Source organism: Cataglyphis hispanica, chromosome 17, assembly GCF_021464435.1.
Source record: "Cataglyphis hispanica isolate Lineage 1 chromosome 17, ULB_Chis1_1.0, whole genome shotgun sequence".
In the NCBI taxonomy this organism is placed as follows: Eukaryota; Metazoa; Arthropoda; class Insecta; order Hymenoptera; family Formicidae; genus Cataglyphis; species Cataglyphis hispanica.
In genome coordinates, this window is record NC_065970.1 from 893,471 (window position 1) to 913,912 (window position 20,442).

The 20,442-nt window shown below is 36.6% G+C and overlaps 1 protein-coding gene across 1 annotated transcript; it reads right to left on the reverse strand.

Moving 5' to 3' along the window:
• Positions 1-497: 497 nt before the first annotated feature.
• Positions 498-19,288, reverse strand: LOC126855824 (uncharacterized). Its single transcript, XM_050603803.1, is given in 10 exon segments — positions 498-4,682; positions 5,081-5,280; positions 5,523-5,844; positions 6,210-8,805; positions 8,924-9,089; positions 9,237-9,459; positions 9,786-10,009; positions 10,425-10,488; positions 10,490-10,640; positions 18,984-19,288. Coding segments are annotated over 9 exon segments (4,113 nt in total). The 5' UTR covers positions 10,639-10,640; positions 18,984-19,288; the 3' UTR covers positions 498-4,513.
• Positions 19,289-20,442: the final 1,154 nt, after the last annotated feature.

A 20,442-nucleotide genomic window follows, 5' to 3' on the forward strand; every position in this document is an offset into this window, starting at 1 on the left:
AATGCGCGTCAAAATAAGATATTTGAAATTTTCAATGATAGATTATAATTATAATTATATAATTATAATTTAAATTAGAATTGTTTTAATATATTTAATGGCAAAACGCAACGTGTAAGCATTATGTCATGAAAAGATGAATGCTTAACGAAATATTTTATGTAGCCGAATATATCAAAATATATGAAATTTATTATATATATATTTCGAAAATTAGCTCTCTCGATTTTTCGATAATTTTAATTTCTCGACACTTTCAAATGCAAAATAATGAAACACAAATCGATTTATGCAAAGTAAATATTTTACATGTGCTTTGTCGACTGCAAAAATTTTAATTTGATCGAGCAATGATTTATATTTTCCTCTATACAAAATCAAAAGCTATATGTGCTTTTTCTAACTTGAAACTAATTTTTTAAACGATAAACCTAATCATCTTTTTTACATTCTAGCTAAAATTATAATCTAAAAGGAAAGAAAAGAAAAGAAACACATCAAAAGAAGAAACATGTATCAATTAAAAGGAATCCTACGAAAGGTAATTGCATTTGATTAAAGGTATTCAAGGTATATGTTAGAATATTGGTTTCCATGCACATATCGTTTGATGTATTTGCTTACTTCTCTGTGAACTTGTGACTAACAAGATCTCGATCAAGCCAGAAAAATACAGCTAAAATCGATTACAATCGCCGCAAAGTGGTCGTCTATTTTACGGGGTGATGCGAGAAAAGGTAGATAGGTCTTAGCAGATCTTAAAGCGTCGAAACGTCGATGAGAGTTTTATTAATAATGAAAGAGACACACAAATATGTGTGTCTTATTTGGAAAATTATCTTATTAAAGAATGTTTTCTCTTCATCATTTGTTGCTTTTTTTTTACTATTAATAAAACTTTCATTGCTGTACATATAGAGAAAGAGACACGATGAAGGCACCGGGCTACTTTTCATGCATCACCCTGTATAAATTATGTACATATATGTGTATTATACGGCAGTGATATATATTTATATCTATACATATCCTTGCCATTCTGCTATATATATGTTCTACGATACGCGCTGCTTGAAATATTTTTCCTACGAGTCCTGTGTGTTAGGACTTGTTCCTCGAGTAAACTTTAATCGATTTACCACAACAATTAATCTCGACACTCTACTTTATTTGTCAAAAAAGAAAACATCGACAAAATGTATTTAACAACGCTTATCGCAATCGTTTTCGTTAAAGCGAGGAACGCGATCCCTTCTCGCTGTCATTCTGTACAATATTTCGGAGAACATCTCTAAAAGACACGCATGTCTAACGAATCGAGCTGGCGGATTGCAAAAAAGTGGCATGTGGATTTCATTATCGTCGATCTATTATCGAGATAATGTGTATATAATCCTTTTCGAGAATAAAAAGAATGCGCGGAATAAAATAATTAGATTGTGCTGTGCAAACTGTCGCGATATTGCGATCTGAAATAATTAAAATAATTTATTTACACTCGTTCTTCCTTCAAATGAGAATAGAATCAAAATCTATTTCCTCCCATCATCGATCTTACGTACGAAAGCATGTAAATTACATGATATTGTAACACTCATTTTACAAACAAAAAAAAAAAAATAAAAATAATAATAAAAAAAAACAAAATAAAATAAACATTGATCATATAAAAGGTCTCTCTCTTTTTCTCTCCCTAAGAAAAAAATCAAGATACAATTTTTTAAAATATGTATTTAAAATATGTATCTCCTTGTGAAAGACTTTAGTACGTTTATAAGAGAAAGATAAGTGTAAGCTTATGCGATTTTTTTAAGCGATTAAAATTGTTTGTAAAGAATATTCATTTCTTTATAAAAATAATGACGAAATAAATATAAAATCAAATAAAAAAAAGAAAATATTAAAGCATCGAAATATTTTTTTACAACCAAAACTATGTATGTTATGTTTTTGATTACTATATGCTTATATACATTATTCAATTGCTCCATTAGAAAATCACAATTGAAAATAGTCCCTCTTTATTATATACGTACAACAACTCTTTTATGCATCTCGTTATTTTATAATTTGAGACTTAAGAGTCTTCCAGAAAAATTTCACGCTTTATCTCATTGCCGAATCAAAGATTATTCTGTTGCATATATTACAATTAATTTCTGTGGATAATAAAAGCTGCCTTTACATAAGTTATGTAATCCAAAATAGCGCAAACGGTAAAGGAACCTTTATTCTCTCATTTTTTCGCTAATAATTAATTTTGAGTGAAATCACAGCTGTAACATTAAAATATTCATTAAATAACGAAAATTTTTACATGGCATATGCATGTATTCCTTTTGTCTATCGAGTATGAAACAATTGTATGATGTATTTAACTGTACAAATAAAATGTTAGATATCACAAAAACTTTTAATTGCACACAATATTGTAGATGTATACAAACATATACATTTATATGTATGTATCTATATATATATATATATATATATATATATATATATATATATATATATATGTATGTATACTCATATTCAAATTTTTGATTTATACAGTTAATTTCATGATTAAATGCTTCATATCTTCAAAATAATTAAGTGCAAATCATGATTATTCCATGTAAAGCATATGTGAAAAATTCACCAATCGAATGTAAACTCTCCTAACCGTTCGCGCAATTTCTTCGCGCAATCCACATAGAACTTCGTTAGAAAAATAAAGGAAAACGCGAGTGTCACTTTTCATTTGCCTTAAACGATTCTAAAACGAGCGTATGAATCTGGCGCTAATTAGTAAATTACACTATTATATTTCTTCGCACGAATTATTAGTAGAATCGATAAATCTACGACATATTCACTACGCAGAAATAGTGTTATTTTGTAATAACAATAATAATAGTAATTACAATTACTCTTTTTTTATAGTCTATCAAAATATTCATCACAGTGCTACGGACACAAAGATTGTGTTCTGATATATATATATATATATATATATATATATATATATATATATATATACATATATATGTACATATATGTATGTGTAAATAACCATTTTTTAATCCAGGGAAAAATTCGCGAGTTCCGGTTACTCACGTTCATTCGCGTTCATTCGTCGGATCACAAAAAAGAAAGAACAAATCACAATCATGTAAATCACAAAAATCACATTCGTTTTCCGGGAAAAGAATTTTCAATCTTTTTCTCGGTTGTTTCCTCTTCTCATCAGAAATTATAATGATCCATTGCAAGAACATGAAGTAATGCACAAGAAACTTTGTACTTTTCATTGCACGTATCATTCAATCACATTCAGTTTTGATCATTCCTAGTATTCATATATCCGATCCGAACGCGAGACCGAATTCGTCGACGTTTTTCTGCGTTTATATCACTTCTTTTTTTTTCGTTTCAACCTAAAGTGTTACACACACAATGGCAGTTATCATCCTGCTTAAAAATTCTTATTCGACTTACTCTCTACGTCTAACTATATTTACAGCAATAAGTTGAGAAAATGGCCTCCCAACGAGATCGTCCAGCTTTTGCGATAAACTCCGTAAATTAAATTGATGATTAGCAGTATAGAATAATTATTACGTATAAACGCATAGAACAAAGAAAATCCAAAATACATTGCGAGCTTTAAATCGACCAATTATCATTTCCATGATCATAGTTTAATCAGAAGTGATGATTATTCAATTTAGTTAACAAAATTTATGAAATGTAATATCATTAATTTCTATGACACAAGAACAAATTTAAAACAAAGATACTGTACGCGGAATTATTATTTTGCTTATACGCAGTATTCTATATAGCAAGCATAAACCATCGATCAAAATGACACTGCGAGCACAATCGTAATTTTTCGAGTTAGTTTTATCCAACCAATTGTGTTGAAACTTAATTGCCGGAACAATTCCACAATATCTAACATTTGGCTCTCTGACAAGTAACGCAAAAAGAACTCGATGTTTTGACTACATATTACAATTATCCAAAAAGGAAAAGAAAGAGATGTATCACGAACAATGATATAAATTATTCTTCCAACATGAGCGATTGTTCGCATAAATATCTTTCTGCGTAATATCCTCGCGTATTTTCGATTCGTGACCACTCCCCCATCCTTATAATTTTTTCGTAATAAAAAAATTCATAAAACATATTTTTTATAATAATTTGAAAGAACTATGTACACACATTTTTCGTCTTAACATTGTTACAACTCTAACTAACATGATAACTTATTCCTACAAGTGTTCCCGATGTTTTATAATTTTAACAGAACAACATTTAGAAATAATAAATAATAAGAACGTTTTCCGATTACTTCTTTCTATTAGAATAAAAAAATAATCTTATCCGCATCATGAATCGCAAAGACTTAGAAGAACAAAAATCAATCTCCAATTTGGATCTTGTCGGATCACACTTCGACTTGAGGGGGACTGGGCGGGCGGAACGATTGGCAGCAGCCCCATGGAAAGTACCACGTGGCTCAGCACCTTGGCGAAAATTTCGGATTCGTAGGGCCGTGGATGTAACTCCTGAGTTCTTTCGGTGGTTCGGAGCCGAAGTCCGACGCCGTATCTACATCGGACTTACGACAAATGATCATACGGATGTCCGTATGCAGATAAATTCGACCCGATTTACTGGACATAAATCTGAAATGAAAATTCATACGTGCGTCACTGTTATCTATCTATGGAACCATCTCTGATATAAAGCAAAAGTTTCTTGTAAAAGGTTTTTGCAAAAATTTATTTAGCGTTCTCGTTTCCCTCAAATATTCCTGGAATATAAGTTTTGCTATAAAATCTTATACAGAAGTTTATTTTATGGAAATGTGTAGTAGATCTTCAATTAAACAAAAAAGCTGAAAGAAACATAAAAAAATATTGTTTTAAACATTTATAAATTTTTATATCTTCAACTTTTTTAAATGCAAATTCATGCATAATTTGAGTATTGACTTCCAATTACTCTGTCTAGATTTATATATATATATATATCTATATAAAATTTGCTTTTTTAATACCATTTAAATTAAAATGAAGCATACCTAAGATGAACGAGGTAGCGCAGTGTTTTATCCCGTAGTGTTCTTTGACGTAAAAAAGTATGAGATCGCGGCGGCATGTCAGATAGATCGTACAATACTACGAACATCTTAACAACTGTACCCAATGGATTGAGAAGAGTTACTTGGATGGTGCCATTTCTTGGTACCTGATAGCCCTTTTTCTCAAGATTAATATGAGCCTGCAAAAATAAAGAGATCTTTAATATCTCGTTATCGAATAAATTGCTTAATCATTGTTTACATATCATTAAAATTTATTCCACCTGTGCTTATATGTGATTACATTTATTGTTTATAAATAATATATATAAAGCCACATATGACAATGATTATTTATAACAGCAATCATATACAAAACATATGTTGTCGCTTAAAAAATATGTGACTACCTTATTGATGATTTACTTCTAAAAAAACGTACAAGATATGGTGTGGAGACTTTGTCGTTGTCACCAAGCGTATAGAAGAACACAGTGACTGGAAGCTTCTGATGTTTCGGGCAAAAGGAACCACTGGCCCCAAGTTCCGCTGTGAAACCGTGAACCGTAGATACCGGCTCGAGTCTGCCATTCAATGCCGATTCCTCAAAATTACCTAAAAGAGCGTGACTCTGCGGTCGGTGGCGAGAATTGGAGCGTCTTTTAGGTGTCTCTTCGCCCTCACCGGCAGTCTCTGTCTCACGATCGGTCTCTTCCAATGAGACTGCACCTGGACTCGGCGGTGTGTTCAATTCGAATAATGCGCTGAAACAAGGAACGTCGTTAAAAAAAAAAAAAAAAAATTCAAGTTGCGACATCAACGATAACGGTATCAATGAAAAGTATTACAACTGCATTTTTCGATAATTTCGATTATAATTATTAAATAATTTTCTTTAGAAAAATATCTTGTAATTCTAATCTAACATGTAATTTTATACTCATGTAATATTTTATTTCTAATACAACAGTGCGCGATAAAAAATCTTTAAAAGAAAAAAACTATTACATAAATAATTCTTCTAAAAAAGAAAAGATTACAATATTTTTGCAGTTATATATTAATACTGTTCACTGTTTGCCGTCGAATTTCTTTTTCACAATATTCCGATAAACTTCACGCTTCGTACTTTCTTTTCGAGGAGACGGAATTCAAGCTGCTGTCATAATCGAAGCAGCAGCTGCCCCTCCTCAAGGGTGCCGGACTAGAAGTCAGCGGCAGACCAGTTCTACTATGGAACACCATTGATGCCGCATTCTCCAGAGATTTGCGGAATCTCTCTTGCTCAAGAACGGACGGCACGCTCTTGTCGACAGTCTCGTCATCTCCCGTCTCCACGATATCGTCCTTGTTATTGTTGTTTCGTACCTTGGAAGACGAATATTCGGTCTGCGGAGTGGTCGAACTAATCGAATCGTTCTTCCGATGAACAGCAACAATGTCCCTTGCGGTCTTGCATTCTCCATCTTCGACCTCATTTGTATCTTCGAGCAACCGTCTATCGTGATGATTCTGGTTATTTAAGCCCACAGAATTGTTACATTCATTATTTGTACTATGCGTTTTACGTGAGTTTTGATGTGCGTCTTTTGTACTGAGTCTTGGAACCATCGTTGCAGCCTCTTTTTCCTTACCAATCTCCTCTGGAAAGTTCACAAAATCAATTCGCCGTTTCGCCCGGCTGTTTCTCGCATTATGCAGATTCGGCTGTTCGTTGTTGTAACGCAATGATGAATCGAAGGATTGTGACAGATGCGTGTAACTCGGCGAACTTTCCGGTGAAAATGGACTCTCTTGAGCCATCATGGCAATCCTCTTATCCATTTCTTTCTTGAACAACTGTCGCAATCGATTAAATCTCTTATTTAATGGCAATGATTTCTCATCGTTGGACAAGATGGGGGTTGTCTTATGATCCTGCTGATTGGCATTCGAAGAATGAAGATCATCGTCGCTGTCATTGTCGATATTAGTCGTTGATCTCGATCTGGTCCCGTTTGTTGAGATATCTGACAGGCCCTTTTGGGAGTCCTTGGTAGTCCGCAGAATCGCTCCGAGCAGCACGTCTGCTTTAGTAGAGACGTTCCGCAAGCGATCTGCGTTTTCCACTCGCGGATCCTCGTTTAATCTATTAGTATTGTTACAAGTAAGCTTCGAGCGCGTTGAATGATAAACGTTCAAGTCGTAATAGACTCGATCCAAGGGGCTCGACTGCTCTTCCGGTACTTGATGATCTATCTTTTTACATAATCCGCGGTTACAATCCTCGCAAGATTTAAGAGAGCAAACTCGGACAGTTCCGACGTTGTAATTTATGGAGTTATTCCGAGCTATTCCTTCGTGGGAATTTGCGCACTTTGTCGGAACCTTTTCTATTCCATCGTCACAGCCTCTTTCATTGGGTCGCTCTCCGCGTTTCCTCATATTCTTAACAGTGGTTCTTCTACGTCCTGATGGTGTTCTCGCTCGAAGTACCGCCAATACTTCATTAACCTCACGCTGACTCAATTCTAAATTGCAGTTCTTGAATTTGATTTCTTGGTTGGTATCTTGTTGTCCACTTAAATGTTCCGGTTGTTTTAAACTTCCATTTTTTGTCTTGCCACTATCGACGTAACCCTTGGTAGCCGCAACACTTAAAACTCTTCCAGGTACCTTGCTGAACCAATCAAATAATCCTCCCTCTTCTCTTTTGTCCTTCTCGTCGGAAGACGATAGTGCCCACAACTGACCTCTCTTACCGGCTTTTCTTTGATTATTCTTGGCAATATTGTCTTCTTTGTTGATCTCTAACGCGTCTTGACCGGTCGACACTCGCGCTTCCGCAACTATCTTATTGACATTTTTGGAACAACTCTGATGTACAGTGCAAGCGGAGTTATCTAGTTTCTGCAACAATTCATACGTTGACGGTCCGGGATTTGACTCGTGGAAAGGATTGGGCTGAGCGTAGGGACCGGCCGAAGCGTGACTGGACGCATCCGCAAAAATCGGCGATTTGTAATTCTTCTCGGCATCATTGAAGCGGATCTTCGCGCCGCGAAAACTTTGAAATTTGCTATTCATATTACTGTTTTGCCAAGAAGAAACGAAAGACCAACTGACGGGAGCGAAGGTACTTCCGAGATTGTCTAATAGTCCACCGCTTTTCACCGTGGATGAAACCTCAGATGAGCCACCTGGCTCGGTTCCAGAATTGTTTAAATTTTTAATAGAATTATTGTAGCTTCCCTCGATCCGATTAACATTAATTTTTGAATTAACAATCTCCGGGACTTCTTCTGCAGTCGCGCGCTTGCAACGTTTTTCCAAATTGCCCTCATCTTTTTCGATCTTCAGCTGCATCTTGAACCAACGCTCCAACTGATCTGAATTCAAGTTGTTACGAGTTCTCACTTCGTCTCTGTTCTCCGATTTGTTCTGTAGAGTCCGTATGACGCTACGATTGTTGTTTGCCATCTCGATAGAGCCTCCCGAATTTAAGCTGGACGAGTTGATGTTGTCTTTTATCTCTTGTAGAATGTATTCTTGAACAGACGGTAAGGGCGCGGATTGCAAGGTCACGCAGGGACTCTCCGCCGGGCCGCAGGGGAGCGATCGGCGACGTTTCCGTTCGCCGTTAGATCTGATGGTGGGCGATAAAGGAGACGTATCCTCTTCCTCACAGCGACAGTCATGCTTGCCCGATTTATTGCAGGTAGTCTGCAGTCTGTCATCCACCAGAACTATAAAAAAGAACAAGAGAACAATTTATTCGTGAACACGCATAATAATTGTCACAAGAATCAATTTATAAGATAACGATGCGGCAATTATAGGATCTTTGCGCGCATGATTCATTACCAGGCAAGACGAGGCTCTCGAGGTTTTGCACACCGATGGATCCAGGGATACTTTTTGTGGGTGTTAACGCCCTTGCGATGTCTTCTTCGTCCTTTTCCTTTTTCGGATGTAGCGAGCACGTGAGCACAGGCATTTCCTCCATTCGCGGCAGTGCCCAAACCGTTACCTGGAATGAAAATTTACGTTGATAAATCGATTACATTAATCACGAAAACAAGCATGAAACAGTAATATGTAATATTTATATCATGTATATAATGCATAATAACGCACAATGTATAATAACGTTAAAAATTGCACATTCCTCACATACCTTGATGGAATTTCCGTCGCCGTTACCAGCCAAGGGGAAGGTATGCTCCACCGGCGTCTCTCGGAATCTACTGAGATTGTCCTCGCTGTGCGGCACGATCCGGGTGGCAATGTAGCTTGGCTCCGCGCCGTTGCTGCGCGACCACCATGCCGCGACTTGGCTAAAGTGCAATCGTGAACGTACTGCTTGATATAATCCTTGGAAATTCATTGGTTCTGAGTTCCTGGAAAAAATAATCCAATACAAGTGTGATACAAAAGAGAAAAATATCTACTTCTTAAATAGATTAAGAAATATACTGCTAACAATAAGATTAAGAGGCTCGAATTAGATCGGAGAGATAAAAATAAATACAAGAATGAATAAATTTTTATCAGAATGTAATATATCTTAAACATATAATTGGAAATGAAATGATGAGTCTTCTTCACATTTAAATTGATTATCTACGCATCAATAGCTGCGATTGACTCATACGCGTCTTTTCATTCTTTCCATTCGGTTTTCTAATTATATCTTGCGACAAAAAATGAAGTATTTGCGACTTACTTGCTCGGGACAACGCAAATACACCAGTACTCCAGTAACATTTCCGAAGCACATTTTTGCCATGGTGAGATTGATAAGGACGGCACGGGATGCACGGGATATTTGCATGTGGACTTTCCCAAACCGCACGGACAGTCGCTACATAGAAGCACTTCCACGCATAGATAGGATCCGATGAAAAGACGTTCAGCGATCTCTTGAACTAGTACTCGGTATCGATTGCACTTGAAAAATTAAAGAAAAAGATATTTATTAAGATATTTACCCTTTATTTTTTAATTTATGTAATTATCCCTTTTAATACTATAAAAATTCATTTTTGCTTTTATTAATATCGTTTTTTTCAATTAATATTACAAGTTTTTCTATAATCGCGTGTATATAGTCGCCATCATTTTATTCAATTGACAAATTTGCGCATAAGAGGGTAGATATATATTATGTCATCTAATTATTTCTCGATATATCTGGCATTTTATTATTCCACGTAGGACCTGTAATCGTAAAGATTCGAATTATTTCGCTTAATTGACAAACAAAGAAATCTCCTCACTGGTTCTATAGCCCGCTGGGAAAGCAGCGTAAAAGTAGGTCGCCTAGGAACAGCGGAGAGTAACGGGGGCACCATATGTTACTTACCAGATAGTTGTTCTCGTCGCACACGTGGTCGTTGGGAACCGCCTGCATAGGCGGTGCGCAGTGGGCCCTCTTTGTAGCCACGCGGAGGGCCCTGGATTCTCCCTTCGCACACAAGGACTCCAAGGGCTCGAAACACGCTGAGAACACCACCCCGGCCGCCAGCCCCGTTCGGGCTGGAGGTGCCACCTCCCGTCACCGCACCTAGGCAGTGCATACCTGTAATCCAAGAAGAACCGATGTGTTCATTGTCGCGTATATATCGTGAATTTAGCGATAATTTAATCAGGCGATAATTAATGCTATAAATAAATCGGGGAATAATATTTTGGAAAAATCAGCTGTCAAGAGTAAATAAATTTAACAAAAATTATAAAATAATCAAGTAATTATAGATAAATAATTTATTGCAATAAATATTTATAGCGATTCGTAGTGATTTTGTGCTTCGCATTAAATAAAAAGTTTCGAGACTCATGCCGTTGTTGCATTCAATTTCTCAATTGATTTCTCCCAATTAGGGCAGTTACAGACAGTTAATTAAATCATTTTTCTTCATTCACTCTATTTGAATGATTTTTATTTAAATAAAATGTTATTTTAAATATCGGTCATGAGAAAATACTTAAAATAAAAAGTTAAAAACAATAGATTTTTATCGTAGAAGAGTCTAAAATATTTAAAAAAGCTAAAAAAAAAAAAGAAAAAAATTGACAAGTACAAGCAATTTTTATTGATATTTTTGTAAATATCTGAAAAGTGCCTTATGTAGGAAATGGGATGAAAGATTCTCGATTTATATCGTTTTTAGGCAAAATCTGCGGAAATAGAAAATAAAAAAATAAAAAGATAAATTAAAATTTTCAATAAGCGTGCGTAAATTAGAAAAATGCTGAAATTCGTGAAATTTGAAATTCTTTGCTATAGATATCCACGGACGAGAAAAAAAGAACGAGGATAATCCCACTATATACTTTCAGCGATATCTACTCGTAAATCTTTCGACGGTCCTTATATCTCGATTCGCTCGCGGAAATTTTATCCCCAATTTTATCATCCAAACACGATCGAGATCGTGTCGTTTCGCGATCTTGGAGCGCGGACCAACGTGCTCGGGACGGCTCGTAGGAGTGCCTCTTGAATTTTTGTCGTCCCTTTAAATTTGTTGTTGTGCACGTCCGCAGGACTGGTTATAGCCGCGGTGGCGCGTACGTACAACACGTGACGAAAGAAAACAAGGTGGAGTTCGCGGAGGGGTTCGAGGTTTACCGAACGGTTAGTACAATCAACATCGGTAAGACCGATGCGGCTTGCGCATCGCCGACTCGCGAGTCTCGTTGACGATTTCTGCGCGTAAACGTTTTCGATGCTTCCTATATAAGCAGCGTGGCGTAGTGCATTTATTATAATAAGTCACGGGAGTGGAAACCGCAGTCTCGACGGAGTTCAAATTTCGCTGCTGCGTATACGAGAAAATGAGCCGCATGACATTTCGTATTATTTTTTTTTCCCTTGAAGATAAACTTCGTTATTTCTTTTTTATATCTTGCCTGTGTCCACGATGTCGAAAAAATTGAAATTGAAAAAAGAATATATCGATTATATCGATTTTGCGATATGTCTATTAGATTAATATAGAAATTTTTCGTTTCCTTCTTATTTTCAGAAAATTAATTGTGTTAAACATATGTCATTATTTGACATTTTGGCTATCAATAAGCCATTTTACATATCAATGATGAAACATACAATTTATAAAAGAGAAATCGTTTAATTTATGAAATAATATAACTGTTCAAATACAAATTGCGATCGAATGATTTATTGGTACTTTATAATTGCTTCCAAAAATATTATTATTTTGATTTCGAGACTAATTATCGCGACGAATATTGTCGATTAAGTAATCAATGATTATCAATTGATACCACAAACAAGATAAGTATATATCTTCCGCAATAGATAGCGTTAATTGTTGAAGTACATTGATACAATTAATCATATTGAGAAAAAAAGATTCGCGGAGAGAAAAATAATAAACGTGTAAAATAAACACTACAGCCATACATATTTTATATAATACACAAAAGATTCGTTTCCTAATCATTTCTTAAAATAAAAAATTTTCACCTACGTCTTTGTCATATTTTCGAGAAATTTTTGACTTTGAAAAAATCCATTGTTTTGATTTTCCAAAAATCAGACATTATCAGAAAAATGTAAGGAAAACGATATCTTGTATGCGAATAAAAGAAAATTATTTAACATATACAAGGTGCATGCGATCAAACGTTTCGCGACCGGGTGTTTAACGTCGCATTATATAAACGGAAAGCTAGCACACGAGCGGAAACTCGAGGTCTCTTAATATCAACTCTCGCTGCCCGCGTTACGTCAGCGAAACGCACACGTTCGTGCGGTCTGGCTACCGCGGTATTTTTTAATTTTTCATCCTTCCGATTTTATTAGACGAGAAAGACGGAACAAAGAGCACGCTGCGACACGTGCAGCGTAATTACGTTTCACTTAACGTAATTCATATTTCGTGCAATTTAAATGCGAATTGATAAAAACATGAAACGCAAAATATCTTGAAAACTCATTAATTAAAAAATTTCAGAAATTTCTTCGATATATATATATATATATATATATATATATATATATACACATAATTAACGATGAACCACAAATAAACATTGGCGCCGAAACACTTGAGCCGTCCCTGAACGTTCATATTAACAGAGGAAAACGATTGAGCGTGTTGCGAGGAAGAGGAGAGAAAGGAAGGGGAGAGCAGTGTGTATCGTTGGCGTCGTCAGCTGAGCGCACCGCTCACAGCTGGGCGCGAGCGACGCTGCTGTCGCCGAACAGCTGATCGCGTCGACGCGCTGTCAGAACATGGCGAGCCAGCGCGGAGCGCGGATCTCGCAATAATGAGAATGCTTTCCATTTTCAGCTCGCCGCTATTAATCTACCAGGCCTCCATGGTCTCACCGTATGATGTGTATTAAATACGTCCGCATTTATGAGTCAGGGAGATCTGTGAATCATGCGTGAGTTCTGATTCAGAGACTCTGTACGATTCTCTTAATTACGATGACGTGCGAGAGGCAAAACTCAAAATTGTATTTCTTACTTAAGATATTACTAAAGTAACTCTTTATATTATTATTATTATTAAGACGCTGAAAATTCAGGTCTCTAGTTTAAAAATTAATTTATCCGAGCGCTTAGTAATTACGCTTAGTAAAAAAAAAACCTTTGAACTATTATCCTTTAGACTTAGCATCATTTTGAGCATGCAAGCAATATTCACGCTTATTACAGATGCGGGTAGAGCGAAGGGGTTAAAGGTTCTCTCTCTCTCTCTCTCTCTCTCTCTCTCTCTTTTATTTGAGAACACATCAAACATAATTATCTTGTCCTTCATCTTTATCTCTCCCCAATGGCGTGAATAATAAAGGGCAAGATGTGTCATGTACAGCTTGAAGAAAATAGAACTTGATAAGAAAACATAACTCAACATGACTCAATATGCCACGAGCACATTGTTAATGATGTCTTAAAGACATGCTAATTTTAATACCTTTGTTTGCTTATCCAAATCTTTCTTATCTCCTTTCTTTTAGGGAGAGGGGAACTGTGAAAAAAGCGTTATCTATAAAAATAAGCTTTAAAAAGGACATAATACCGCGACAAACAATAAAAAACATTCTCGATTTTCTAAACTTGTTTAAATTTCATAAAATCCAAACAGTTTCTCTGTAAATAAATTTTTTGATTAACTTTGTTTTTATTTTATTCATTTTATTGAATCTTTCTTTGCAATAGAAAAAGATGGTAACGGATGAATTGACTTTGTCTGAGATATCGCACGGCGCACACGTCGATCTTATTCGTTCTTCGACTGGCAAAGGAACGCTTTCAAGACTGCCCAGAAATAAACTCGCTCTTCCGGTAGGTTTCTCGGCGTTTACGATGGCGAAATGCAGCACTATCGACAAGAATATCATGCGTATTCGCGGCGCATATTTAACCCTTGAGCATATAAAGTTATATTATTATCGTTTAAGTATTAATCTTTAACATTATGGATCACGAAATGAAAAGTATTGAGAAATTTTTCAGAAGCAGATTCGTCAGATCAAACACACACAAACACACAAACACATTTGTTGTAACATTATCAAGATTAATTTGTATATATATATATATATATATATATATATATATATATATATATATATATATTCGTATGCACAACAAAAAATTTTCTATGTAAGTAAAACTTGCAACACTTGTCATCGTTCGACTTGACCTTTAAGCTTTAATATCTGCGCGTAGTATGTCATCTAATCGTAGGCTCGTAATTCACGTACTCTACGGTCACTTTCCCGCTTGCATAGAAAATTCAAGCAAAATCGATATCTCTTTCAGCTGAGTCACGTAAAAAAAAAAATATCTGGAGCACCCATCTACCGGGCGTTTCGCATTTTACGAGCGGTCGGGAGCCCGAAACTGGGTCGACTGGCCCAAGTAGCGAGGGGGTGACACGATTTCCGGACGAACCTATGTCCCAATTGGTTGATAAATCTTATAACAGCAAGATAACAGTCGCGATAGTGTAGCATTTCTATCTACAGAAATATCTAACGTTTAAAAATTTTGGATGAATTCCGAGTTTTCTCTTTCGGATTGCAAATAATAATTTTATCACAGAGCAACTAACTAATTAAAGTGACAAAATAATAATAGGAATATGGTTTTTCGTACATATATATTCGTTGTAAATAATGAATCGGACTGTATAAAATAGACACTACCGATCCCAGTTATTTTGCGACAAAATAACTTAATAAAAGCAAAGGCAAGCGCAGGGCGTGCACCGGTGAAAGTGAGTTTCGATGGTTCAGGGAAAAAAAGAGATCATTGATCTGATTTTATTCGTACAAGTTACCAAGTGGTTTATTTATAAGTCAATTCACCTTTCGCGTAGAAATATTCCTTTCTCTTAATAAATTGATATAAACACGAGAATAACGTGTATGTATACAAAAAGGAATATCTAGATTTTACTTTGCACTTATGTACATCTCTTAACTTAAAGCTATTCCCGAATTCTGAAAGTCTCCTTCACTTAGATTTCTGTTTGGGTGCTATCATCTTTTCTATTGCGCCATTCGCAGAGATGATTCGCTGAGATGTGAAGTGCATCTCGACTTGAAATAAAGGTTTCTGCACGCTAAGGCAAAGCCGGGGAGGGTAACGAGGTCAACAGTGGGAAGCAGTGGGTGCAGATCTAGGTTACCTGTATATTATGCAACCAACACTACTGTAATTTCATGATTGCGCGTTCATGGTTGCACATGCCTACGTGCACAGAGTGCGCAGCGCGATTAAAGTAATAGCGCGCGTTCGGCGCCGTATCATCAATCTTACAATCGGTGCAGTAGAAATCGACCTATCTCTCGATCACCCGATAAAGTAATCTATTCCCAACGTTCTATCTATCCCAAAAACTGATGGTTCGCAGGCTCATAATCCTAAAACCATCGAGTGTTTTCCTCGATTCATCGTGCCTTCCTCATTTTTAATTCTATCTAGCTTCGTAACTATATATTTTATTTTAAAGTTAAAATTCTAACATATTTTTTCCTGGAATTTAATTCGCTAAAAAAATCTCCCTCCCACTATATTTGCGACTAATAATTTTTCGACAACTGAGCGTTCCAATATTTCGATTAAGAAAAATAAACTGGAGAGAAGATGAGAAAGCGAAAGGAACACATCGTTCTATTCTTCTTTGACAAAAGAGAGTAGGCTATTGCTTTACAAATATCCTATATCCTATATTTGATATATCCTATACGTCTCTGTTGACGGCCCCTGATATCGCGGGGCCTTACGTAATGTGTAAGAGATAGAGGAAAAAGAGAGAGAGAGAGAGAGAGACAAGCGCATTTCCTAACGCGTGCAGCTTTGTCGAGGGATAACGACGACGACGGTGCAGCGCTGCTGCCCCTTCGGTCGCGGATCGCCTATAAGCGAATCTCGTATTTATAGGCACTTGTCCACCAAGGCCGAGATCCGCAATTTTAACTCACGTGGACACGCGCGGGGCCTCGCAGTTATCGCGTGACGCTTTTTTTTTTAACGCCTCGTGAGAGAACGCTAAACTATTACTTTTATCGATGCTTCGGAAGAAAAGAATGTATGTCTTACACCTAGGGAGAATTGCATATCTATATTATAAATCTTAATAAAATTGGCGAAAGATATGAAGATAGAATAACATTGATTGGATATAGTTGTTACAGTTGTAAAATTATAAAAAAATATTAATAATTTGAGTCTATAAAATTTAGCACACTTTCAGTTCTATTCCCTCGCGGAGATGCGTACGAATTTTTGAATGTTTGCACAACTCATCTGTTGTCCCTCGAATGTTTAATTAAGTTATCGAGACAACTCGATACGAGTTGTTTAAACACTCTTAAAATATTAAAGATAATTGATCCATGGAGAAGCGAGCGAGGCTAACGGATTTCATCTTGCCTGATCCTATCGGATCCTGTTCTCTCTCTTTCTGTTTAACGAGACTGAAATTGCATCTCGAGATTCGCGTGGAGAACGATCAAGGGAGCCAAACGTCCACCGCGGGCGTCACCTTGAATTTTTTTAGGTGCACATCCAAAACAGTTGGGTTCAATGAACGAGTTGAGACGACGCCCCCGTGTTGTTTTGACACGCTCGGCAAGGGAGAAAGAGAAAGACGCGTGTACCTTTCAACCGTACAGCCACAAAAGCTCGACAAGCTTGAAGTAGACTCTACTGGACCCAGCCTCCGAATTACATTTCATTTCTTAAAAGATTCGGTAAACGATCGCAGAGATGACTGTGTGATCTTTTCGAATGACAATAATATACTTGAAATAGAGAAAAAGAGAAGAAGAGACAAAAAAGATACTTTGAGTATTTTTAAATTCTATTTTAAAAATTACACTGTTTCTTTGTCTGCATTTGTACAATAAATGGAAGATATCATTTTATCGATTTGTGATACGGTCAAATGAAGCAATCGCTTTTTTCTATCTCTGTCTGCGAAACAAATCATAATGCATTTTCGCAAATATTTTCTTGTCTTGAACGTAAATTGATATTATCAATGCGCGATTATTTATTACGTTTTAAGTGGCACAATTTCGCGTCGACCAAGATAAATCGTCCGATCCAGTTTACTACAAACTTTAATATCGTCTTTTAAATAAATCACGTTTCGATTCATTTCAAATCACGCGGCATAAATTTTTAAACCCGCTAAAAACGATAATTTTACTATTCAATGACTTTCAAATACAAGTAAACAAAAAATCCTTGAATAAGCGAATAATAAATTATATAACTTGTTATGCGTGTCTCTTGATAGAGAGCATCGAGAGACACACGATTCAAGGAATCGTGCGCGAAAAAAGTTCATTTTCGTTTCAAAGGAAAACGAATAAAAATTAGTTTAATCACAAATTGAGATAGATGTTCCAGATGTTCTGGAAAAACCGTTAAACTCAAGTTAACACAATGCAAAAAAGAACTATTCAAGTATATTACACGCTCTCGTCAATATACAAGTACTTTATATTCTTCTTACGCTAGAAAAGTGGTATCGAAAGGGTGGAAAGTATTTAAAATACATGTTCTCTCTCTTTCTCTCTCTCTTTTTCTCGTTCTCTCCTACAGTACGAGCAAAATGCAATCGAGAGACCAAAGCCGAAGGAGAGCATCGTCGAGGGGATAAATAACAATCGGCTGCGCCAGACTTGGCGAGTGACGAGTGGACAAAGGTGCCCCCTTCCGAGCTGTCACAAACAGCTGGAACACGACGCCGCACTGTTACTATCGCAAAAGAGCTAAGAAAACTCATTTATATTTGCGAGATAGACCCGCTTACCGACGCATTTATAATAGCCTCGCCAGAATACGGTAATGTGCCCTTTCAAAGAATAGAATTTATGTAGGGCCCAAAGATCTTTTTCGGGGAAAAGCTAGCTATATGTATAAAATCTTCTTAAAGAAAATAGGTATAAATCGAAGAGAGAAAAAAAAAAACAAGAAAAGATTTTAGATGAAAAGGTACAAGGCAATATTAATAGTTTCTTTCTCTGAAAGAACGAACGTCCTGATATAATTGGCTTGGATGATGCAAGATGATGCACACCAAAGCTCATTGCAAAATAATGTAAGAGAATAAACGCGTTCAGATTGACGTAACGATACCGCGAACGATACCGATTATGTCGTCGCGTTTCTCAACCTTGATAGAGACTCTCGTATGTTTTTACGTCAATTCGCACATTCGACGAGTCTTGAAACGCACTGACATACGTTTTGCACGATCGAGCACGTCACCGTACGTTAACCATGACAATAATCTCGATCACGGAGAAACGTTTTCTCCTTTTATGAAGAATAACGCTGTCAAATGACAAGAGCGAACAGATGGGAGCGACGACAATGGAAAGAGAGAGAGAGAGAGAGAGAGAGAGAGAGATCGTTTGCACTTACCGATTTGCAGCGCTTACGCGAGACAACTCACGATCCCACCGACGAGCCTGGAGTCGTTCTCTTGGGTCAAATAATCCCGTCGATAAGCCCCATGGCAGCTGATCGTCGTCGGCGCGACGTCGTACAGATGATGACAATGACGATGGCACTCGCCGTTCCTCGTCAGGAAACAAGAAACTCACTCCAATGCAACGCTAATGCGATCGAAATGAGAAACGCTCGACCGAACACGGGGACAGAACGAGACCGCCGATCCGCACGCGTGCAACCCGCTCGAAGGTCTGTTACCAACTGGCTCCGTCTGACTCCGCTAGATGCGCCGCCATGATGCGCGTAGGATCAACACGAGCGGTTGCCAACTTGACCGCGGCCACTTGGTTCCCAAATCGAATGTTCCTTCGGTTCACATTTGTATACAATTATTATAGAACTGCGCTCCATTTGACATTTTCGAATATCTTGGCTCGTACGATTGGCCAATCAGAATGGGAGGAGTATCATTTCTGTGCTTCGATTGGACAGATTTGAAGGGTTCATAGTTACAATCGGAACGCGGTAAGTCCTACGCGCGTGCGCATGGAATTTACAAAAATAAGTACGAATGCGATTACGAGCGATATACATATTCCGTCGATAATCCCTTGTTCTGTCAAAATTGCAATATGGCGAATGAATAAAGAGGATATAAAAGTACATACTATGGCGTTGAAAATATTTCTCCAGATTAAAGTATTCGAAAAAGATTTTCTCTCGTTTCTTTTAATTGTAGAGCTCACTTCAAAAATAAATTATTTGCTAATTCTGATGTATCCTAAAATATATATATTTTAATGAAATAAAAACGAGATATTGCATATATATATAATTATAACAATGATATGATATAATAAGCATAAATAATTTAAAAAATTGCATCAAAAAATATTTTGCATGTATTTCATTTAATTTGTTATTTAAGCAGTGCAATATATAGTGCATGATCAAGTACATTTCATAAAACAATTATCACCTTAGAGTATATGTCTTTTTCCTTGATTGTCATTTAAAATTAAAATCAATATTGCACGTAAAGTAATGAGAGGCTCTCATCTGTAATTAAAGATACACAAGTGCAAAATATATCTGACAATATCTATAATAAAACTCCATGAGCTACATTAAACTCGAACGCGAGAAAATACAGAAAATATTTTAGAAACGCACAAATAAATCGACCAAAGCCTCGAAATAATGTGTATATTAACCATATTTTTGATAATATATTGATGTTGCGTCGCGCTGTCATTTAAGACGGGGTTTTTTAGAACTACGTAGGTTGTTCAGAACTACGGCGGCGATTGGCCGAGTCGGTGGGCGATCGTAGCGCCGCTTGGGCGCGCGAGCGCGATGGACGATATTTAATTTCTCGCGAATCTCGGTCGCGCGGGATCGCGTGAAAAATTGGACGGAAAACGGCGCG